The 23,887-nt window shown below is 42.3% G+C and overlaps 2 protein-coding genes across 11 annotated transcripts in view; both read left to right on the top strand.

The window, feature by feature from the left end:
* ATAD2 (ATPase family AAA domain containing 2) overlaps positions 1–15,647 on the top strand; it is a 35,192-nt gene extending 19,545 nt beyond the window's left edge. For 2 of the 3 annotated variants that reach the window (XM_055799432.1, XM_055799434.1), the window contains 13 exons: positions 255–569; positions 1,759–1,885; positions 2,807–2,990; positions 4,525–4,710; positions 5,982–6,117; positions 6,265–6,461; positions 7,993–8,152; positions 8,503–8,625; positions 8,720–8,872; positions 10,002–10,400; positions 11,067–11,191; positions 12,204–12,332; positions 13,763–15,647. In XM_055799432.1, coding sequence (XP_055655407.1) covers positions 255–569; positions 1,759–1,885; positions 2,807–2,990; positions 4,525–4,710; positions 5,982–6,117; positions 6,265–6,461; positions 7,993–8,152; positions 8,503–8,625; positions 8,720–8,872; positions 10,002–10,400; positions 11,067–11,191; positions 12,204–12,332; positions 13,763–13,804 — 2,276 coding nt within the window. In that variant the 3' untranslated portion in view covers positions 13,805–15,647. The remainder of the gene's footprint in view (positions 1–254; positions 570–1,758; positions 1,886–2,806; positions 2,991–4,524; positions 4,711–5,981; positions 6,118–6,264; positions 6,462–7,992; positions 8,153–8,502; positions 8,626–8,719; positions 8,873–10,001; positions 10,401–11,066; positions 11,192–12,203; positions 12,333–13,762) is intronic. The other variant, XM_055799433.1, reaches the window with a different exon arrangement.
* Positions 15,648–16,870: 1,223 nt separating this feature from the next.
* Positions 16,871–23,887, top strand: part of ZHX1 (zinc fingers and homeoboxes 1) — a 29,842-nt gene continuing 22,825 nt past the window's right edge. For 4 of the 8 annotated variants that reach the window (XR_008746272.1, XR_008746271.1, XR_008746273.1 and 1 more), the window contains exons 1-2: positions 16,871–17,154; positions 18,065–18,175. The gene's annotated coding sequence lies outside the window, so the exon portion shown is untranslated. Of the gene's footprint in view, positions 17,155–17,253; positions 17,972–18,064; positions 18,176–23,887 lie in introns of those variants that run through there. The other 4 variants (XM_055798572.1, XM_055798571.1, XM_055798573.1 and 1 more) reach the window with 4 other exon arrangements.

Consider the following 23,887-nt stretch of genomic DNA (forward strand, 5'->3'; position numbering starts at 1 on the left):
AGAACACTGAATGGGTTTGGGGCATCTTCCTTGGGAGCAGTTTTGATGAGGAGGTTGCTTCCTAAGTGCAGGATGTCAGGCCGCAAGCTATGTAACAGAACTACTCTGCAGTGCAGTAACTCTTCAGATTCTCTCTTAAACTTAATTTTTTGGCTGTGTACAAAGTCTTTCAGCGTTGCACTTTAGATACCTTGGCCTTGACTTCTGTGTTGCCTAAGACTGACATAACATTTGATTGTTGTTTTGTATTTTAGGATACTGTGGTGCTGATATTAAATCCTTATGTACTGAAGCTGCCCTGTGTGCTTTGCGCCGCCGCTATCCTCAGATCTACAAAAGTAGCGAGAAACTGCAGTTGGATGTCGCTTCTATTAAAGTGACAGCAAAGGATTTTGTCATGGCTATGCAGAAGACTGTTCCAGCTTCACAGAGGGCTGTGACTTCACCAGGGCAAGCACTGTCACCTATTTTAAAACCGCTGCTTGAAAACACACTAGCAATGATTCTAAAAGCCTTGCAGGGTGTGTTTCCTCATGCTGAGCTTGCACTAAAGAAGGACCAACAGCAAGGTATAACAAGATTGACTTCTTTAAAATTCTTCCAAAGTTAAACTTGTGATTTGTGCAATCAACATACACAAAATTTTTATAAGACACGCGTGCCCAGCGCTGGATGATAGCTGTGCATGACTCGCAGTACACAGTAGAGAACTATGCATTCTTTTCTAGAGCACCCTGATTCTGACAGTGGCTAACATTGTATTTATCATTTGTAAAGAAGGTTAAACGTATGAGGCACCTCTTTCAAAATAAATATTTAAATGGGGGGAGATAGATATTTTTGCATGAGTGCTTCTAATTCTTGTCTGAAGACTGTCAGGACCACATTATCAGTTGTTTAAGCTAAATCCTGGTTTGGCTATCATGATTGTTAACTATAGTCTCTTAATTGAAATGTTTGTGGATCACACCGTACACTTGCCCATGAGATCAGAATGTTTTCATAGTGTATACTTTGGGACTTGGCTGCATCAGCCTTACAAGGTTTAGTCTGTCATTTGGTGAGAGCAAAGGAATTGGTAAACTCGCTCCATTCCTGATTAATGGAGATCCATGAATAGTTATGATGCTAATCCCTGGAGAATATCCTACCAGTATTACGCCCAGTAGAGCTGGTAAATTGTTTGCATTGGTAAAACAGAGGCAGAAACCCACCAATAACCTAAAAGCAGAGAGGCTAGGGGATGGGTAACTTCATCCCCTCTCTGTTGTCCACCTGCCATTATCTCCTTCAGTGATCTTCAAGGAGCCTTATCTAGAATATGCATTGGTTTGTATATTCTCTTGACTTACTGGTCCTAGACAAATGGAACTCTGTGGCTGTCACCTTCACTTGATTTCCCCACATCCAGTGGGGGAACCTGCTCCAGAAAGAAGTGGCCTTGTTGGGTTTTTCAGGTGTCTAGGAACTACAGCTGTTGTTCCTAATCATCTTAATTCTAAGGAAAAAACCTCCCAAGTTTTCACCAACTGAGAGATAATACCTTTTGCAAATCATGGGACGCAGGACAGCTCTGTAGAGATCGGTAAAATTTCCTTAGATCTGTGGCACAATGAACTCTTCAGAAAACAGTGTTCAGTGTGTTCTCTCCAATGAAAATACAGGATAAGTGGTTTCCAGCACTGATTTAGAAGCTGTATTAATGTGAGTGAGGTACGGTCTATTCCGGAAAGGTAACAAACCTGTCTTGTCTTTCAGACAGTTTAAACTGTGTTTTAAGAAATTACACGATTGACAGTGATGAGGAATCGCCATCAGTCTTCGAAGATAAGCGAACTGATAAAATGCCTGATAGACAAGAGCAAAGATTTCTCAATTTTAGCAGGTAAATGTTTATCCCCTTTACGATTACATTTTTAAGAGGCCTGGGTCTGTTAACAGTTGGTGTGAGGGGTGGTAGGTGAAGGAGTAAAGAGTGGGGGTGTGGTAATCAGTATTTGCAAGAAGACATGAAAATCTGCTAACCTGCGGGGTTTGGTTAGGTCTCTAGGATCTACTGACTTCAGCAACTAGAGGTACAACCAACCATATTGTTGTAGAAAAAACAAATGCTCTTTACAAATGTATTTCATGCTAGCAAAGCGAGATTACTAGGAAATCAACACACAATTCAAAGATGAAAGAGTGACTGAATAAAATAAACGTGAATCTTGTATGTATTTAGTGTATTGCTGTAATTCAACCAATTCAATGGTGTACTTCTTCAGATACAGCCAATGTGTTTCCCCGTTAATTTTTTTCTAGTAATGCTGTTCTGCTGCTTCCTTCCCACCATCTCCAGTAGCTTTGGCCAAATTTCAGCTAAACTTTACAGATGTAGAGATCTCACAGTTACTTAAACTCAAGACCTACACAAAATTGGTGTGCATGGGTAGTGAAGAGATGCAGACTGGTGTGTGCTGACAGAGGGTTGTTGTTCTTCCCCATATCGGGTCACTGACCAGTTGGGGGGAGTGTATTTAGCAGGGCAGTCTCCCTGTGGGATTTAAGAGCTGTTACTTAACCCAGCCAAATGAATAGCAGACCTGCTGGGGATTGGCAAGATTTCTTAAGGGAGGTATGGTACAAGTTTGTAAGAAAACGGGCTTTGATAGTTTTCCTGGTTACAAACCAGCTTATTATTTGCTGAAATACAGGGAATATTTACTGCCCCAAAATAAACAAAGCATATAGAAAAAAATCTTCCAACATCTGTGTGCCTGTCCATCTCTTCATTTTCAAACTTGTTTTCTTCTTTCTGTTCTAGAAACGCTTACCACCAGCCAACATCTTGCAGGCCACGGTTCTTATTAGTCGGAAAGCCAGGGAGCGGGCAAGCTTCTCATTTGGCACCTGCAGTAATACATGCCCTGGAAAAGTTTCCGGTTTATACACTAGACCTATCAGTTTTGTTTGTTGGCATCACATCACCAGAAGAAACATGTGCCCAGGTATCTCTTCTCTTTAATCTCACAGGATTTATGAACTGTATATAAACTAGTGGAGGAAGCGGAATTCACTGTTCATAGAGGTGGCCTAGCTTGAATGTGCAGTTCCGTTTAGTTCTATCTGAAAATCCACTTCAAGATTAAATGATACCGAATAAGGATGTCCTCCATGGCCACAGTTTCAATTCCACATTAAACAGGGAGGATGTTGCTAGCAGGTCAGGAAGATGGGAGGTGCTACTTGCTAGTAAACCCCTCTTTATGGCAAGAAACTCCTGCCAGTCTTGGTAGGATCCAGGAAGCTGTTTTCATTGCTTCTTGAGAATTTGTGCTTCCAGTAGATGGCATCAGCCTGACTGTGTATCGTGCACTTTTTGTAGCCTTCTTTTTTATTCTATTTGTAAGGCAATCAAGGTTTTGGGGAAAAGAAGTGTTTCTTTTTTGACATATACGCATACAGCTTATAGTGCTGCTGTATATGCAGTAAAAGTATTAAAATTCATGGAACACATTTGTACACTGGTGTGTTTTTCTTAACTGGGAAAATTAGATATAAGCAGATTTGGTGCTTTTTTCCTTTTAGGCAGGAAATCCATTTTGTTGTTTGATATCACTGTATTAACATATTTTGAGCTTGTAGCAGCATTTGAGAACTGTATACAAGTAAGGGCAGACGCATGACATGACTGGATACTCATTTGTCACCTAAGAGGAGCAGTTCCTTTTTTCTTATGTGATGGTTGCATCTGCAGTCGTGTAACTACCATGTCTAGTCACTGCCCAGATATATCACTTACACTTCCCATCTTGTGAAAAGAACTCCTTGAATCTTTGTAATCTGAAAGGGTGCATGGAGAAATTTGTCCTGTGAAAGGACTGTTGCCACCTCCCTCATGTGGTAGGTGCATGTTTGTCTCCTGCGACTGAGGGTACCATCTGTAGGCAATGACTTGTGGTCTTCCAAAGCATGTAATCTGGTCTGATGGATCCTTTGGTAATAAGAGGCTGTGAGTGACTTAGCTGTTCAGGCCGATAAAGACTGGTCACCTCTTCTAAAATGTACTTGAAATTATGAATTGTAACCAGATTTCTTTTACAATGTCAGCCCTCTTTTCACATAGGTCTTTTCACATGTCCAGGCTGACTTGACTGTGTACCCCCCACTCTCAGTTGAAAATGATGTAATTACAGTTGTGTAGTAGTTTACCCAGACTAGTAAGACATCTTGCTGGAAGGGTTCATCTTGGGTTTTCAGGCACACTGGCTGAGTTGTGGGGCTTTTCAGGAGTTACCTTGCACTTGAGTGGTTTGGAAATCAGGCATAGATTCAGGTCTATTTTTGTCTGCATAGCAATGTCTCTATTTGAGTCAAAGTGAAAATTTTACCTTATTGTTCAGGAGTTTTTCTTTTGTTGGTTTGTTTTTATATTTTGGCTTCATGTACTCATATTTCATAAGATAGTTTGACTGATACGTCATTATTTATTAGCCTGTTCTACACTGTTTAGTTTTCTTATCCAAGCTTTCATTTTACCAGTTGATGCGAGAAGCTCAAAGAACAGCACCAAGTATAATTTATATCCCAAGTATTCATTTGTGGTGGGAGGCTGTTGGAGCTACTTTGAAAGCTACTTTTACAACGCTACTGCAGAACATTCCAGCATTTGCTCCAGTTTTGCTGCTTGCAACATCTGATGTGTTTTACGTAGATCTCCCAGAAGAGGTACTTCTATCAATACTTTTTTTATTCAGTTTCTTGTTAATTTACAAAGCCTTTAAGCATTGGAGTACTGTGCGCTCTTAAGCAAATTCATACTATTACTCAGGCACCCTAACCAGGTGCAACCCTAACCTTACAATTTGCTCAGACAAAACAATGCTAAAAGCATTTGTCTCAAGCGTTTTCTGAGTAAAGAGATGGACTTTGACCCAGCTCTTCCTCCCTTCTCACATGCTCATGCTTCTTAGACAGATGTAGAAATTTACTTCACGCAATAATTCACACAGTGACTTCAAGATGGTTAGGTATGTACTTAGTAAAAATATATGATGCTTAAAATGTAAATGGGAAAAAAAGACTTTTACTGAAAAGTGAAAGATACTTCTACTGAAAAAGGACGGTGGTCACACTGTTAGTGACGGAACGTAATTTCAAAATTGTTAATAAACATTTCCGTTTCTTCCTATCAGTGAAAGCTTTACAAATTAGAAAGCTAAGTTCCAACTTCTTTTTAAGTAACTTGGAAATGAGTTTTTCATTGTATTCCTTAACAAAATTCAATGAGAGAACATGCTTAGCTTTCTAGACATCTGAAGGGTTTACACTGAAGGAAGGTGTTCAACATGTGATGCTGCTGCTCTGATTATTTTGTCTCAGTACTTGGGAGGAGAGGAGGGGAGCTTACCTAGACATGTTAATCATTAAATGCTTAGAAAGGGCTTAACTTTCTACAGAGGTTTTTATACTGTTAATAAATTCCTTCTAAAATAAGTACTGAAATGCCTTCCATTCATTTTGGTGGTAGAGATTGAAAAAACAGAATAAAACTTGGAAGTATGCAACTTCAGACACCACACATAAATTAATTAAAAATAAAACCCACAAACCTACCACCTTACCGAAAGGCCTGCACTTGTCTGCTGAACCCTGCTTGTTCCCTCTATGGCTGCCATAAAGATTCAAACTAACGGAGAGCAAGGCAGGTAAATGCAAAAGAAGTGGTCTTGGAAGTGTTGAATGTCACCACTTTTATCAGTGTATCATTTGGTCCCTTCAATGAGCTTTAACCTTGGAGGTGTTCCTTAAAGAAGGTATTTTAATTTGCTGTGCTCAACTATGAAAATCTAGCCTTTTAAGGCCAAGAAGATAAATTTTCATGGTTTGTCTTACCCAAATGATTATTGAGTTTACTTTAAAAGGTGCTCAGCTTTTTGGAATAGAGTATGAATTTGTGTGGCCTTATAGCTGAAGTATCTTTTCTCCTTGTGCTTTAGGTAAAAGAATTGTTTGTTAAAGAATTTGAACAAGTTTTCAACATCTGCTTGCCTGATCAGGACGAAAGAAGGAAGTTTTTTGAGGACCTTATTATGAATCAAGCTGCTAAACCTCCTGCATCGAAAAACAAAGCAGGTGAGGCTATTCTACTCTACATATAAAACTGTGCTGATAGGTAATAGCTATACAGTATTTACTTTGGTGGTAATTTTCTATCCATAATTTTTCATATGCTTGTATTTGAATACCATCAATTGATTCAAAGTTTCTGATTAAATTAAGCTTGGCAGCCATTGGAAGTACTGCCTGTAGCACCGCCACCTAAGCCTCGACAGCTGACTGAGGAAGAAATAAGACAGCTGGGGGAGCGGGAGGAAGATACGTTGCGTGAACTTAGGATTTTCTTAAGGGATGTGACTCATAGACTTGTGGTTGACAGACGTTTCGGAGCATTTAAAAAGCCTGTGGACCCGGAGGAGGTAAGTTAATGTTGATCTGTAACACCATTTTATCTGTGTGCATTCATAATTTTGCTCTGTGTGTATTTCTCAGTGTTTGTGTGCTTTTTGTAGGAAGCTTTATCTTTGTTTTTAGGACTAAAACTCTTCTGATTTTTCAAGAAGCAGGAAGTTAATTTTGCTTTTACTTTTGGCGATTCCTTGAGGCTCTCGAATGTCTGCTACTTAAGTATTCACTGAAAGCCCTGGGCTCCTTCTAAAATGTCTTTAAAACTTGAGAGTATTCCATTTGGAAGGAACCTACAACGGTCATCTAGTTCAGCTGCCAGTTAGACCAAATACCAACACTGCTTTTGAAAAAGCCTTGATATGTAGGCATGTTACAGCACTGAAAAAGCACAGAGATCTTTCTTTTTAAACAGTACTTCTAGGAGTGTTTTAATAAAGCCTAAAGCTCTTTGATTGACTGACAATGATTTCTGTGAGAACAGGGGTAGAAGCAGCAGTTTTCAAAATAAATATTACGATTTCTGTTCTCTTTCATCTGGTGCCTCCTCAGTATAAGATTAGCCATAAGGGCTGTGTGGTTTCTTCTTCGTCCTGTATGCTTCTGATGTCTCTCTTTCTTATTTAATTTACTGAGTAAGTCTAAGCCAGGGGCGTATAATTCAAAGTCAGCTGTAGTTTTAATACAGCTTTGCATTTCAGCAAAGTCCTGTTCCCCTGAGCGCCCACTGTCTTGTCTTTCCCTTTACTTGCAGTTTCTGAGATGTGAATAATCTAAACAAGCATAGATGTCCTCATCTAAACTAGCCATCAGGCTCCTTTCATGGTCTGAGTAAAGAAATCTGCATCTCTGGGTCCAGTTATCTCATTCAGCCTGGAGGACAGAAGGCTCCAGGGAGACCTCCTAGCAGCCTTCCAATACCTAAAGAGGGCCTACAAGAAAGCTGGGAGGGACTTTGTAGAAAAGCATGTAGTAATAGAGCAAGGGGTAATGGCTTTAAACTGAAAGAGGGTAGATTTAGATGGGCTATTAGAAATTCTTCACTGTGAGGGTGGTGAGGCACTGGCACAGGTTGACTGGAGAAGCTGTGGATGCCTCATCCCTGGAAGTGTTCAAGGCCAGGCTGGATGGGGCTTTGAGAACCGGCTATAGTAGGAGGTGTCCCTGCCCATGGCAGGTGGTTGGAAATAGATGATCTTTAAGGTCCCTTCCAGCCCAAACCATTCTATGATTCTAAAGCAGATGTCTAGGACAGATATTTCAAAGGTGCAGGTCCTACGGCATTTTTCTTTCTGCCAGCAATAAAGAGAATCTTGAGTGGCTACTGAGAAAGTTTGCTTTGCTGTGGTTTTCTGAAGCAAATGTGAAATGAATCCCACTCTGGGTGTCTGTTCCCTTCAGTCAATTAACTGGTTAATTTCCACCTCTTTGGCTGTGTCATAAATATTTGGGGTTTTTCAAGAAGTCCTTTATCTGACCTTATTAAAATAATTAATTGTGGTTGATACTGTGTTAAATCTCTGAGCATCTCTCTTTTGTTTTTAGGTGCCTGATTATGACACAGTTATTAAGCACCCCATGGACCTTTCAGCAGTTCTCTCTAAGATCGACTTACAGCAGTACCTAACTGCAGGAGATTTTCTAAAAGACATTGATCTAATCTGTAGCAATGCTTTAGAGTACAACCCAGATAAGGATCCAGGAGGTGAGGATGTGTTTTTATCCCTAATCTGGAAAAACTTAAAACATATGAATTGATAAATGTCTTCTGTGGACAGTAGACTTGGAATGAGATAATTTTAAATATCCACAGAGAACATTTCTTGCCACGTCGTTAGTATGGTAGCATTAAACTGCTTGGGCATGAAATTGTGATAGAAGTGTTGACCAGTAACTCATGCTTTTGCTTTAATAATGAATTTTTCTGTTGTTACACTGAAAATACTTGCTGAGATAACCTTTCAGAACCTACCTGTGAAAAGAGGAAAATCTTCCTAAGTCATCCAAGTAAAGGATGTAATTGGCTGGTACTCAGTTGTGACTGTAAAATTTCAGATCGTCTCATTAGACACAGAGCTTGTACTTTGAGAGATACTGCATATGCCATAGTGAGGGAAGAAATGGATGAAGATTTTGAGCAACGCTGTGAAGAAATTAAAGAGTCTCGTAAGGAAAGAGGTATGTTTTTTGACACTGAGGATTTGAAGACTTGTCTCAGTATTTGTAGCCAATATTGCAAGATGATTCTTTGCTATCTGTTCTTTCTTGCAAGGTTGCAGCTCTTCAAAGAATGCTCCACCTTTCTATCATGTCATGCCAAAGCAGAACTCTCTTCCCGAGTGTAAGAAAACAGACCCAAAGTGTACTGAAAAAATGAAGATTCCAGCAGCACCTGTATATTCCAGCACACCATGCCGTAATGATGGCAAGTTGCATTTTATTCAGACTTTCTTGGAGAAGGTGCTAGCATCACTGATACCTTCTCTGTTCTTGTGACATAGCAAGCTTCTGTGGTGCCTGGTTCTTCATGCCAGAGCCATTACATTTTGTAATTTGCTTCGAAATGTGTGAAAAATGCAGAGGTCATTCGTTCAATATAGTTCTGAAGTTCAAGTACCGTGGCTGGTTTACATTGTAAGACACTGTCCTTGCTAGCCCAACTGACATTTAATAGTTCCTAAATTGCTACCTCTTGAAGTCAAAAATCTTGTATGTGGCATTTTCTGAATAGTCAGCTAGGTTTTAGTTACATGAAGCAGTATTTTTCCCTTCTCTGCCGCCAAATGCTAGACTCTGTGCCACCCTTATTGTGGTTTCCAGTTGAAGAGGGAGAGGGGAAAAAAACAGGGGAGCAATAGTAATTGATATATAAATGAAAGATCATTATTTCCTCACTTTTGCCGTGTAAAGGATGTGAAAGAACAAAGGGACTTGGGTCTGTCTTGGTGAAAACACATGATGTGGTGTGATGTTTCCTGATCTCACTGGCATGACTTAGAATCTTGGTGTTGACTTCACCCCCTATGCTTTGTGCAGCCCTCTGTGAACACAAAGAATAGCGGGTTTTTCTGGAAGGCAGAAATGCAAAGTTTATTTCAAGCAAGGTTAACTGAATCGGAAAGCATGAGAGAGGTGTAAATCTTTATGGACAGCTTTTTCTCCAGCAAACATTCTCTTAAAATAGTCTCATTAGCTTTTGAAGTTTACAGCCTTAGGACAGATTTGAAGAAGGGCTCATCTCAAAATGCTTTTCTGTTGTCCATCTATATTACTTCAGCTAATAAGACAGTAAGCAACTAAGTAAGAATTTTTTGCTCATAAAATCTTGAAGCCAAGGGTTTTGCAAATGACATTCTGTATCTGGCTTTTCAAAATTTAATAGCAAATTGACCTCATTGACTTGCAGCTCTTCCTCTAGACATATGTAGGGAGGCAGACAATGGTGCTTGAGCTCCTCTGATAATTTTCCTCCTTAACCATTTTAATTAAGGTGAAGATGCTTGGATTCTGTTTTGGTAATATTTTGGATTACTTTTTCTGATACTTCTTTGCAGCTATGTCAAAAAGAAAACGCAGAAAGCACAAATGGTCTTCAGGTATTATAGCAAAGAGGAAGATTTTACAGTTCAATAAAGAGAATAAAGTTCCGGAAGACCAAGATGAAGTAGAGAGCGATGAAGAGTCTCCAGAAAAAGACATTTCTAACATGGAGTGCACTGAAGTTGAGTCCAGACAGGATTATATCAAAGACAATGAACACAAACTTCAAGAACGACAGAAATATGGGAATGAAAATGAATTTGGGCCAGAAAGAGAAAGAGACAGAGTTCTCCTTGTGGGTAAATCTGCTTCTGAAAAGAGAGGCATGCTTTCTGAATGTTCAGATCTAAGAAAGGAGAGTCACGTGCCGGCTTGCCAAATCGCAGAAAGTTCGGAAGACAGAGGTTCAGATAGTAAGTGAAAAGTCAAACGGGTCATTTGACTTCTTTGTCTTCCTGAGGAGGATTACACTGTTTATTAGGTTTTAGCCTTCTTGCATTCTGTTCTGTTCTTTCTGCTGTCTCTCTCTAAAATCAGCACACAGTGTTTCTTGCATAATGATGCTGCCCCTCTAGTTACACTAGCCAAACTCATGTTTTTCTGCACCTGCTGTTTTTTTTATTCTGAAGTTTGTTTTATAAATGGTACCTAATTCATTGACTTTCTTTTATTGTATGAGTATCTTCCTAGTAATAAGCAATGTAACTTAAAGCTGTACTTGAAGTCAGTGTGGACCCAGTGTCACGCATGGAGTAGAAGACTTATATCCTAATGTTGGCATGGAAGATATGTTTCTGAACCTAAGTAACTTTGGAGTTAATGGCAATGGGACTATATTTGTCCCCTGGGTTTACCCTGCTGATTCTCTAAGTGCTTTTTTTGGTGCCTGAGTTTCTAATTTTTACAGAGCAATGACTCTCCCCAGAAAGAAAGTAAAAGTGAGCATTTCTCATTGAAAAAATGGTAACAGTTCTGTCTGTTCTTGCAAAGACAGACTGTATTCCAGGTAAAGGATACTTTGCTGATACTGTATTCTAGATAAACAGGTATCCTGACTTAAGAAATTTATGTCGCTCCAGATACGTATGCATACAGCAGGGGTCATGCAAGACATTCTCAGGTGGAGCAGCAACAGGTGACGGATGTGGAGAATGCAACGGAAACTCTCACACAGCCAGTGATTGTGGTTTACTGTGAGCTCAAAGTAAGTCTGATTTCAGTTTTGTTAATACTGAAGTAGGGCGTTTTCTTGCTACATGTACATTTGTAAATCAAGTTGGTTGTTAACCAGTGCCGATTAAAATGATGGGAAGGATATGTAGCTTGTAAAATAATTTTAGCCTGTCATGGACTATGACTGTATTTCCACACCTGGTGTAAAGGCACTTTGACGGGCAGTTTCATTTCGTATGGCTGCTCTCTTAAGCTACATTTTCACAGCCTCACACACCACACACACACTGAACAGGCCCAGCTGTGGAAGAAGGTGCTGCCACCAGCTTGCCACTGTTGCTTTCCCAGAGATTATCAAATTCACATCTTTGGTAACAGCAAGGAGTGTGTGAAAGATTGGCAATTTGCTGCAGGCAGAGTCACTCTGCTAGTTTATCCATGCTCCCGTTTAATGGTAGGAGCTAACTGATCTAGCTTTGCTTCCCAGTCTGCTTCTGACACTTGAGCAGTGTGTTCTGCCAGCAGAGCTGTAGACATGGTACACGTTCAGCTTAGGTGAGCACCTAAGGATGCTTCCATTTCCAGCTGGTGCAGCTGTATCCAGGAGACCTGTAGCCTGGCTTCCAAAGAGCCATTCATTGTACAGTGCCCTGCATTGCAGCAACAGTTTCTCTAATGAAATGCAACAGTGGCTTTGCTGTGGCAGCTACGCTACAACAAATTGGATTGTGTCATTCCCTGCCATTCTGGAAGCAGCTGATTTGCAATTGTGATCATTGATGGGATAGCTTTGATTAGTAATATTGCCTCAAATTTAAGCCTTCCTTTCCTCTGAAGTATGAAAAATTAATTCATTTTCTCCAGTTAAATCTTGTGAGATCTTTCATCTGTTTTCTGGCGTCACTCCTATTTTAGTTAACAATATAACAAAGTAGGGTGTTAGTTGTATTGCTTTTGCTTAGCTTCTGAAAACATAAAAAGCCTATTCAGAAGATTTTGTGCTATTCTAAACTTGTAGTTTCCATATTTATTTTTTTTTCCAGAAATTGTTGCATCTTGTCACAGTGGTAACTAAGAATTTCAGCATATTTCACCTGGAAAAACTATACGCTGTTCTTAGTCAGTGCATTTACCAACATCGGGAAGATTATGACAAAACCGCATTAGTGAAGGTAAATTTTTTTTTTGTCTTATGGCACTTTGTGACACTGTTAGGCATGGGTGTGTTATGCATCTGTATGTGTGTGCTCTGGACACGATGCTTATTTAATGTTATTCTTCCCTGCTTAGTTGTCTGCCTGTGTTAAGTCATTTCAGTCTGGAAGACATTTATCCATATTGCAAAACCATTGTTGTATTTGGCTAATTGTTGGCAGTTTCAGGAGGAAAAGGCTTGAAGACAATGGGTCCACCCACACAGCCCTCTCAAAGCCCTTAACCTCAGTCTGTCAGTAGTCCTTCTCCAGAACCTTTTCAGGGGTGGGGGGCTATGAAAGGAGGGTGCTTTTCTCAGTCTGTTGCTTCCTCTTTCTCCCCTCACAGGCAGTTAGACCTAGTCATTTCATTCTTGGTACGAAATGTAACAAGAGTTTGAGACTTCTCTAGCCCTCACCATAATCTCTCTGTAACTAGTGTGGCTCAAGCTTCTTTAATTTGACATGCGGGGAGATTTCTGCCTATGATGGTGTAATGCTAATGAATCCAATTCTCTGACCTCTTTCTCAAAGAGAGGGTTTCTGAGTTGTCAGAACTCAGCAAAAATCTTCCACAGGCACCCATGGTCCCAGTCAGGCATTCCCAGTATAGAGTTGATTTAGCTCAGTTGGATAGTCAGTCTTCAGATTCAAGATCTTTGAATACATTTCTCTTTGAGATGCTTGTGCCTGAGAATAGGTAAAATCCTTTATGCCTCTCAGTCTGCCTTTAAAAAAAAAAAAAAAAAATCCTCTTCTCTTCAGCCCTGGTCATCTCGAGCTCTTCTATGTCCGAACAAGAGTTAGAACAGATGCTCTGTTCTGGTTGTGCAGCGATGGGTGAGGATTTGGATTGAGGGAGGTCATTGCTGAAAAATGCGCCCTTCTCTCATCTAGAATAATGATGTGGGTTTTAGCATGAGAAGGGTTTTGTTGATGTTATCTCAGGGCCTGTGAGCTTTTGTGACATAACTTTTAATGCTTAAAGTAGGAGAGACTTGATTTCTTTTTCTTTAACTTCAGCAAAAAAACCTATTCAGAGTGACTGTGCAAGTCGGTCAGGAGCAAGCCCTACTGTATGAAGAAATAAACTTTTTAACAAGTAATTATTCAGAGTGCAGAAAATTACATTTCCAGCTTTCAGTTGTAGCTTTTCAGGAACTTTGTAATTGTTGAAACTGCCGTTGATAGCAATCCATACAGTCTTTCCAGCTTCCTCTCTCTTCTGGATGCATAGGGATGCATTTAGAAGCTCGTGGGTATAGAAAGACATTGTGATGGTGGTAGCAGCTGTATTTGCTGAACATGTTGAACAATTGTATGTGTGTATGTACTGTATTTTATGAAGAAACAAATGGGGTTCTTGAGCTTTTATTCATGCTGACTGCTAGTTTGTCTTTTCTTCTTAGGAAATGAAGAAAGAAATTGCAGCCTTCAGTTGCATTCACTGATCCTTGATTGCAGCATACTTCTCTGTTTTTTGTTGTTTGATGAAGATTAATTCTACATATATATATTTATATGAAGTACAGAATTAAACTCTATAACTCAGAAGTTATAAAGTAGGTGTGTTTATTGCGCGCATATGCATGGGGAATTGCTGCACCACAGGCGTGCATACCCGAAGTGACGAACTATCTCATAGTCATACAATAAAACAAATGAATATTCATTTAATGCATATACATATTCATTTCCCAACCCCACCCACTCTTGCTTCGTATGCTAATTAGCTTATCAGTCCTTTGCGCTTGCTCAAATTCTTCCAAAAACTGTGGGCAGGGGACTTCGAGACGTGGACAGTGGTCTTTGGGAGGAATGCCGTAGGCCCTTCCTCATGGTGTACTTTTTACCCTTTGCCTGGAATGTGATGGTCTTCCAAATTTGCAGTGTTCTTATAGGTCTGAGCTAATTTATGTCCTTGTCGACCATCTGTTTCTTATTCTTGTTTCTTTTAGTCGCTCCCTCTAGATAACTTTGGGATGTTTCTTATCCTTTTATAAATAGGCCCCTTGTTAGAGAATGAGAAACAGACTCCTTTTTCCATTAGTTATTTCATTAATGATTTCCTTCAAACTATATGGTTACATGACCTAATGACTATACCTACATTCTTTGAGTAAATATATATTTACACTTAAATTATTGTCCCTATTCCATACAATTTCTTCATATCATATACATCTATTAAATATATCTTTAAAATTTATTAAGGAAACTCAAAGTCCTTTAGTTGCTTTTGATATTTGTGTCCCCTCCATATATATCTATTTATGTGACATACTGCTGTGATTGCCTTTGGAACACTGCAGATCTGAACATCTCCCAGGTAATTTCAGTACCTCTCTTTAAAAAATGATCAAAAACTTGATAAACTTTTATCATTGTTTTCCACCTTGTGGGAATACAGTCCTCTGAAGTAGTCTGTGGTGTGTATAGCCCACTGCATATTATTACATAAAGGTTTAAATTAAATCTCATGTCAGTACATGAAAAGTAAATCCTTCTAGAAACCTCTTAATGCAGTTCAGAGGTAATTATTTTTTTAATTACCTGATAGCACTTCAAGTGGCTTTCCTAGAATTAACAACCTAAAGAAATTATGCGGAAGAAAAGTGCTGTAAGACTTTTTGCTAGCTGCTTTTTTGACAGGCCAAAAATATGCCATAACTTGAAACAAAGCAAGATTTACTGCTGTAACTTTCTGAGGTAAACTTTAGTCTTGCTTGCAATAATGACAATCGTCTTGATGCTGGAGAACAGCATTTTAACATAAATTGTTAGTTGCAGATCAGGTGGCTTGTAGTTGAATTAACTAGAAAACTATTTACAATTTATCTGGAGAGAATGGTACCTGCCTATGACATAAAAATGAATGTGGTGTTTGGGGTAAGTATATTTCAGTAAAAAGCAAAGCAGTACCCCATTTTGAAGATTTATGCCTCTCCAAACCAGCAGAGAAAATTTCTCTTGGTGATTTTGACAGTTATTTTTAAGAAAATTTCAGAATAAGATGAGTAAAGTTTAATTGGATGAGAATAAAATCTTATATCTGTGGTGATAGAGTATGTGGCACGATTATACATTGCTGCTGTGTTACGTCATCTCAAGGACACAGTGTCTGGTGATGCTGAATGCCCGCGATCCCTCTGCCTGTGTTTGGTTTCTTAGGAATGTTCTAGTCTTCCTTTTTGGTTTCTTTCTAGTCTGTTTGTCCAAACCTTTGTGCGCAGTGCAGAATTTTTTCTCTGTATTGTTTGGATGGGTATTAATAAAAAAAATTAATCACCTTTTTGGGGGCTTTTGCATGCTCTGTTTTAATCACAGAATAATTTTGATAGTTAACAACCTTGCCCTTGAAAGTCTTAAGACTTTAAAATAACTGTCTGGCAGCAGGCTTGCCCCACTCGCGCGGCATCTTGGTTATACAGCGAAGGCTGGTACAGGAGAAAGAAAAACTATCTTGAAAATTTACATTTTAATCCAATGCATTACACTGGAAATGTGATGAAGGAATTGACCTCATTTTCCTTAACTGGATCTCCACAGTGGCTGCTGTTGACGATGTCCAGTGGGATGTGGGGCGGTTTGCTGATCACATTCCCCAAGGGAGCTAAAGAACTGACCAGGAACAAGAGTGTGGGCTGAGGAACCAGAAACATTCCTGGGACCAGAACTTCAAAGCTTTGATCAAACCTCTTCATGCCACATGTCTCCACAAGCTGCTGTAGCTGTACAGCTAGGGTTTTGTAGGTACTGTCGGTCTTGATGTTCCGTGACTGATGGGTAGCGGTGAGCTTGGTGGTTCCCCTGAGCCACCTTACTTTTTCTTTCTTGGGAACAACCGTACTCCCTGTGACTGAAGCGAAGTGGCCAACGGCTATGAGAGAAGTGTGTAGAAACGCAATGTTTTTGACGAGCCATGGGCAGTGGGAGTTTAAACTCAGTATTGACTAAAATCTATAGGTAGGTATGTAGTAAAAGGTCTCTACCTCTTTCTCCCAAGTTCTGTAACTAAAGCCCAAAAACTGGGGGTGGGGGTGTGTGGTTCCCTCCCCTCCGAGCCGTTACTTCTGTGCTCACTCGCCCCCGGCTCGGGGCTCTGGAGCTTGCGGCAACGTCCTCACTCGGCGGCCGCTGCGGGCGCCTGAGGGGAAGTCGGGGCCGGCGACAGAGGACGCGCCCTCCCGGGGCTGGCGCCGCCGCCGTCCCCGACCCCTGCCGGGGTGTGTGGCGGGAGGCTCCGGCGCGGAGCTGAAGTTTGTCGGCGGAGGAGGAGCGGGCTGCGAAGGCGCCGCTGCCACCCGGGAGCGCCCGGCCTGCCGCCCCTGCCTGCCGCAGCCGCCGCGCCTCGGGCTGCTCGCCTCAGGAGAGCGCCGGCGGCAGGCTGCGGCTCCGGGGCAGCCCCCCGCGGGCGGCCACTGCCTCGGCGGGGCCGGGCCGTCCTCCGGCTGGTGTCCGCCGCCTGACGGGCGGGGCGGCGGCGGAACGGCTCCGCCCCCGCTCCCTGCCAGGGAGGCTGAGGCACCGGCCGCCGCTGCCCGGCCTCCCCGCGCACCCGCCCCGGGGCAGCGAGGCGCCGGGAGGATGCGAGTGGGCGCTGCGGGCGGCGGCGACGCGAGGGCCCGGGCGGCCGGCGGCGTTGGGAGTTCCCGGCTCACCCGCCGCCCCCCCGCCCCAAAAGAAGTGCAGTAGTTTGTGAAACGCAAGATGGCGGCGCGGCCGTGAGCGCAGGCGGGCAGGCAGGCAGGCGGGCGGCGCGGGCGCGGGCTGAGGGGGCGAGGCGGAGCAGCGCCGTCAGGTAGGGGCTCGCGTCTCCCGCCGCCTCTGGCGCGGGCGGAGAGGGGGCTCTCGGCGCCGGGAGGTGGGAGGGCGGCCCCCCCGGGGAGGCGTGCCCCCCGCACGCCCCCGCTTCCCCCCGGGGAGCGGGCCAGGTGCTCCCCCGGCGCGGCCGGAGCAGCGCCGCCGCCCCGCGCCTCCCCAGGGCAAGGGCGGCTCCTGGCCGGCGGAGGCGGGCGCCCTGCTGCCGCCCGCGGGGTGGGCGCCGTGGGCCGGCCGCGCCCCGCCCGCCTCCCTATTGTCTGGCGGCGGCGGGCGGGCGAGTGGCCGGCGCTGTCCCCGCGGCCGGGGGCCATCGCCTGCCGGGGGCGGTGGGCTCCGCGCAGGCTGGGGGAGCCGCGGCGGGGGTAGAGCCGGGGCGTAACTTCGAAGGGGACCGTTGCGTGCCCGCCCGGCCCGGCCGGTAGGAGGGTTGAGCCCCTCCGAGCCCCGAGGACTGTCTGCGCTCCCGGTCCTTCCTTCCTCCGCCTTGTGCCAGCTGCGAAGCCGGGCGCCTGTGCGTGGCTGTACTCGCCACAGGGCGGAGGAGGCTCCGTCTGACTCGTCAGCCGGCAAAGGAGAGTCGAGAAGTTCAGTCCCGGGGCGCCGGCAGGAGCTGGCGAGTCCCCGCCCGCTGTCACCGGGCTGCGCACGCCCGGGCTGGCGGCGGCACCGACCGGCGGACGGACGGGCGGACTGACCGGCGGCAGCCGACGAGCCATGAAGTTCCTCTGGCTCCGGAGTCGTCTCGCATCCCGCGGCGCTGCGGCGCGGGGGCGAGCGCGGAGGAGCAGTGCAGTGTATGTGCGCGGTCGGGGAACATGCCTGAATCATGTCCTGCTCTGGGGGTGTCTGGGTTTTGGGGTGCGTTCTGACCCTCGGCTCTCTCCTAGATCAGGGCGTGCAGCACTGGAGATCGACACCGACTTTCATAAACCCTGTAATGGAGGCAGTCCTGGATCTCCAAAAGAGCTCAGAGTATCTGCAGTAGTGAATGTTATCTGGTAGGTTCCTTGTGCGTTGTTTCTGAGCTGCTTGGACTTCCTGGTGGGTTAGTTAGCAGGAGGATGGAGAAGTTTACTTGGCACAGGGCATCGTTCATGTAAAATAGCGAAGGCTGGGATGTCTCTTGGTCTGCAGGCTGGAATAGGTGCCGTACAGAGAGCGTCTTGGGCACGCCGAAGTGCGTATAAGCATTGTATAAATGAAAAGTGGATTTTGTTATGGAAGCTATTATCTCAAAACAAATACTGCATTAAATGTAGGAACGAGAGAGGAATTGTGAAAGCTGGGCTGTTGGTTTTGCCCAGCAGCATGGTTTTTGTTTGTTCTTGCTTAGAAGGATTTCTTGCAGAAAGAAAAAGCTTGTGAGTACTTGGGAGAAAACGTTTCAAAACAACCTGCGTGATGCAAACTGAATTACATTCTCTTTGAGCAAGCAGGCATCGTTTGGAAAACCCTTTTGTTACTGTATTCAAACATTGCCAGCAAGGCAGTCTGTTTCGCTTGTGTTGTTAACTGAATTCCCCTGAGCCGATGAGAAGTAGATGCTTTTTTTCAGAACTGAATTGCTTTTAACTTGAGACTAGTGGTTCTCGTATCTTTGCTAGACTGAAGAGCCCTGTAGTATTGCATTTGGGTAATGTGTGTGTATGCTGTGATTGTCCCCAAACTTGTCTTTGTGAAACATAGCAGGTTGAGGTAGAGCTTTTCCTTTTGAGGCGTATTTCTGTATTCCCTTAATGTTTCTTACGACTCTCTTCTGGATTATTCCCTCTCTTGCAACACCCTGGATGACCTGTGTGCGCTGTAGCTGGATCCAGTGTCCTGGTGTGTCTAGCCTTAATTGCTGTTATTTGTCACTGTTGTTCATTGTTCTTGGAACAGGCAATATTTATCACTGCGTACCAATACATCATTGGAGATTGTTAGAGCTATGTATTGAACACTTCTGCCTTTGGTAGGTTTCTCAGTACTGAAGAAATAGTGGACTTTGCACTATGGTTAGGATTCCTTTTGTCCCTACTGTACCGAAAGGACTGTTTCTTGTGTCTTCTGAATTGCTGAGCAGTCTATAAAAGTATTTCACTTAAGCTTATTGCTATCCTTGATCTCCCCCCCCCCCCCCCCCCCTTGTGCCTCCATGTAGTCTGAGGGAAAGGATTAAATTTTGGTTAACTTTTTCATCTGGCTATGGTTGGTAACCCTTTTGTTTGAGTGTGACTTCAGAGGAGTCTTATTTAAAAAGTAGCCCTGTATCTTTGAAGTCACATTCAATTATACGTGGTCTGAGGATTTCTTCCATCTTTATGAAACCGGAATGTTTAAAGCACCAAGTACATATAAACTGAGTTTTCTTCTGTTTGCACATAATAAATATAACCAAGTCACAATCACTTGTAGCCAAGCTGTGGCTAATCTTTATTCTGGTGATCAGTTTCTCTTTACCTTTCAGTCTGAGATCTAGTCAAGAATTCCATGGTGTCAGATTCAGTATTTTTATGTTTTCTAATTTTTAGAAATGCTGGGCCTGTTGCAAAATTTACAGAATTATTTTTTCAGTGTCTGTTGATGAAAATAAAGTTAATGTGTGGTAATAGGGTTGGTCGTGGCATGAGGGAAGGTTCTGAACATTTTTAGCTGAGTACATGTTCTCTTCTGTGTATGAATGGTCGATATTCCCTCTCCTTGTGCTTTAGATGTGGGGTCATTGATCCGTACATGTCCAGGATGGTTCACCTCTGAATTGTCAGTGACTTGTTTACAAGTGATGCAATTTTCAGTATAGTACCGTTTCCCCTTTTTTGTTTGTTTACTTGCTATTTCCTAAATAGGCAGCAATATTGATCTTGGTGTTCTACTCATGTGCCTCCCCACTACGTGTCAGTAGCATCACCTTTGTTGAATATATACCTATAAGATTACAGTTTTCATTTGTTATTCTTTCAGTTTCTCATATTGTCAAATTGGGCATTAAAGCAGCTTCGTTCTTCAGGCTATGAAAGGGGTGTGATTACTTATGTTTTCAGCATTATTACTAGTATTATTACTAATTCCAATGTATTGCCTTCTTCCAGTTCATCTTCTCTTCTTTTTTTTCTTTTTTTCTCTTTTTTTATTTTTTTTTTTTTTGTGGCTAGTTAAGGACTTTCCCAAATATTCAGATCACTTTGCTGCATAAACAGTTGTTTCTTTCTTCTGTGGAGGTGGAAGCCACCAAAAAAGATACGTTTCCTTACCCTGTAGCAGCCAGATGGCATTTAATCTGTGCCTTGTGTCACTTTAACTGATGGTTCATTTCCAGTTCTGTTAATCTTTCCCTCAAGGAACTGGAAGGAACTTCAGAAGGTCCACTCAAGTCTTTTTAATATCCTTCGGAGTTCAGTGAACTCAAATGTATTTCATAGAACAGTGGTGTCTCTACTGCCAGTGGATCCTGTCTAACCAACTTAAGAATTCAGCTCAAATTGAGCAAAAGTCTGGTGTTGTCACTTGTGGAAAGATGTGTACCGCATATTTATCCTTAAGAGCTTTGAGATCATAGCAAATGTTAAAGTTAAATAGAATTCAGTGAAAAATAATACATTCTTAAAGGGGAAAGAACTGGAGAGTACATTTATTAGACCATTAAAATTATAAAAAGAGCAGTATCATGTTGAAGCACAGAAGCTAGGAAGATTGCTGATGACTGAAAGAGGAACGATGTGGCTTGATGGGAGAACCTTTAGGAAAAATGGTAAAAAACTCTATGCTACTTTTTGCATTCCTTAAATGATGTCAAAGATTACAAAGAACTTAATGTTGCAGACATCCTTTAGCAATGTGACCTCTGCTTGTGCCTAAGAGGTCTAAAGAATCTCAATATATTCTACTTCCAAAGAGCAGGCTTCAAATGGTGTTTGGAGCTGTTTAAGAAAGTGAGTTTGGTATTTGAGGTTCACTCAGTGCAACTTGGCTATCCCCAGTGGATTTTGCAATCTGCTGCTCACCTTCCTCAACTGTTGGTTTCACTAGGAGTTGAAAGAATGTAACATGCTGCCAGGGGACCCACAATTTGAAGTCGCTGCTCAAGCAAGCCTTGAAGGCTGGCAGTTTTGCTTAAACAGTGGGCAGACAGAACTGTGTAATGAGGCATGCATAACACCAGCCCTCGCTGTTTGGCAAAGCCAGCATCGTTCTGTTGACTGCTTTGAGCGCCAAATTCACCCCACCAGACAGAAGGACAGAAATGAGCTTTTGAACTTCCTAATGGTTGTGGTAAAAGTTCCACATGTTCAGCACTCTGAATCTTCAAGCATCTTACGACCCACATATATTGAATGGGAAATGGCTGTTAGCTTACAATGAATACTGTGAATTAGGCAATCATTTTATATAGATTTTAAGGCTTGAATCCTTATTTATAGGTTACGAGTGTGATTATTTTAACATTGTCTTGCCTTAAAGAAGTGCTAAGAACTTCATAAATGGAAATACATGTTTGTATAGTCTGGGGCAATATTGGTAGAGGTCTCAGGCCTTGGCTTTCCTAAAAATTAAGGTATATTAGCCTAAACAAAACATCGTACTAACATGATTGCCATTCCATTGTAACACAGGGATGAAGACACGCTTCGTATGTCAAAATGCTGTTTATTTTTAAACTCTCCTACTGGCTCTGTGCATGGGTGTAAGGCTGTGGTTTGTTAATTAGGTCAAAATGAGATCTAGGAATGTCATATGTCCTAAAAAGAGTAAAGGGGACACAATGGGGGAAGGAGGCAGTAAAGAACAATCATTACTGTCTGGGGTGTAGAAGACGGGTGGTTAAACCTTAGTTACAGCTGTGTGCTTCTTCAAAAAGTCCAGATTCGTAGTTAATCTTTAGAATACTTTTGAAGTATACAAATACTGCCTTTTTATACGTAGGTCAGCTGCCTTCAGCAACACCAGTTGGAGCTGAGGGCGCACTGCAAATCAGAGCTGTATCAGCAGCTGTATCAGCAGTAGTTGGGCACTTGGCAGCAGTTGCCAAGTGAGCTAGGTGGAGCAAGCATGAGGACTCAGGGGTTTCTGTTTCTCAGTAGGATTCTCAGCAAGAGGAAACATACTTGTAGCTTTGGTGGAATTTTTGGAGCATTCAGCACTGCACAATGTCCAGCCTTGTTTGCAATGTTGAGTACTTATGGCTGGCTCTCTGTGCTCAAAACTTCTCAGTAGGGAACTGGTCTGACAAAAGGTTCACGGTACCTGGAATGTCACGTGAGTTCTAGTTTTTTGTGCATGGATTGGTCTGAGGAATTGGTGCCCGTATGAGATCCCTGCTGGCATTGTAGGTTTCTGTTTAAATGTGATACAAACGACACAACGTTACTCCTTGTATCTTTTAAATGCTTTTCAAAGGTGACTTCTTAATACGTTTTACTTAGATTTGCTGGAGGAGTTTGTGGGTGAATAGAGAACAAATTATTTTATTAAAAGAAATACTTTAAGATACAAGGAGACTTTGGGGTTTTTTTTCCGAGATTATTAAAACTTTGGGTGTTCTATCTTACAATCCACAAACATTCATTTTAAACATGATTCTTCAGAAGTAGCTTTTATTTCTTTAATACTCTAGTTCCTGGGTTCCTCCAGGGGAAAAATAAGGCCTTATTAATATCAGCTGTTTGTTTCTTTTGGGAAAAGGAGGGAAGAGGTGAGAAAAAGAGTAATATTGAGCTAAGTTTCTTCTTTCCACACATAGTAAAGAAATTGTTGCATATGCACATCCTTAGAAATATACATTAATTGTTGTATATGATGTTCAGAGAGGGAGAAGTTTTACGTTACTGAATACACTGAAATTTTACTTCACCACCCTTTGTTCTGAAAGCTTTCCAATACATTGATATTTGCGTGGGTAATGAGAGTGTGAACACCATACCCTGTGGTCACACATGCTTACTGACAAAGAGCAAGCAATACTTTTAGTGCAGTTTAGGCCAGATGCATATGGGCATGATCTAATTCTAAAGGTGCAATTTGCAATGTATGTTCCTTTATATGAGTGAATGTCCTATTTATGGATGTAATCCTCATGAAGTTACTGTCTGTGAATTGATGAACAGGAGCCCTCTTCCTTACCAGGCAAGGTTTTAAGTCTGGATGCTGCAGAGAGCTGACCCGAGAGAGGGAGAGGCTAGCTGAGGGTGAGAGCTTGCTGGCGGGTTGGGACTGAAGATGGCTTTGCACCAGAGCAGCTTCTTCTGCACAACTTTGTGTGGAAAGAATCAGTCATTTCCATCCAAAGCAATGAAATAAAAAGCTCAGTCAGCCATTTCATCTTGAGATACCCCGCCCTCCAAAACAAGTACTAAAAAGAAAATGTAGCTTTTGGCCCATGTGTATCCAAGTAATTTCCACTGATTAAGTTGATGCTTGTAATTGGGATCTAGGCAGGCCATGTTTTATGAAATGTAAGTATCTTTTTTTAATTTCAGTAGAGGAAGTTACAAGATTTATATAGTCCCTTTCATATTTTATATAACCCAATAACTGCTTGGGAAGGAAAGTCTGTTTAGTTTACCTTTGTCCTAGATTCAGTTTTAATATCTAATGCTTAAATGAAGGGGAGTTGATCTTTATTCTTAATGATTCATGCTGCCTCAAAGCACAGTGGTTTCTAGTTGTGTGCTGCCTTTCCCGCTGGGGGATGCAAACAAAAGAACAATAATTTCAGACTCCTCCTTCAGTTT

Source organism: Falco peregrinus, chromosome 3 (genome assembly GCF_023634155.1).
Source record: "Falco peregrinus isolate bFalPer1 chromosome 3, bFalPer1.pri, whole genome shotgun sequence".
In the NCBI taxonomy this organism is placed as follows: domain Eukaryota; kingdom Metazoa; phylum Chordata; class Aves; order Falconiformes; family Falconidae; genus Falco; species Falco peregrinus.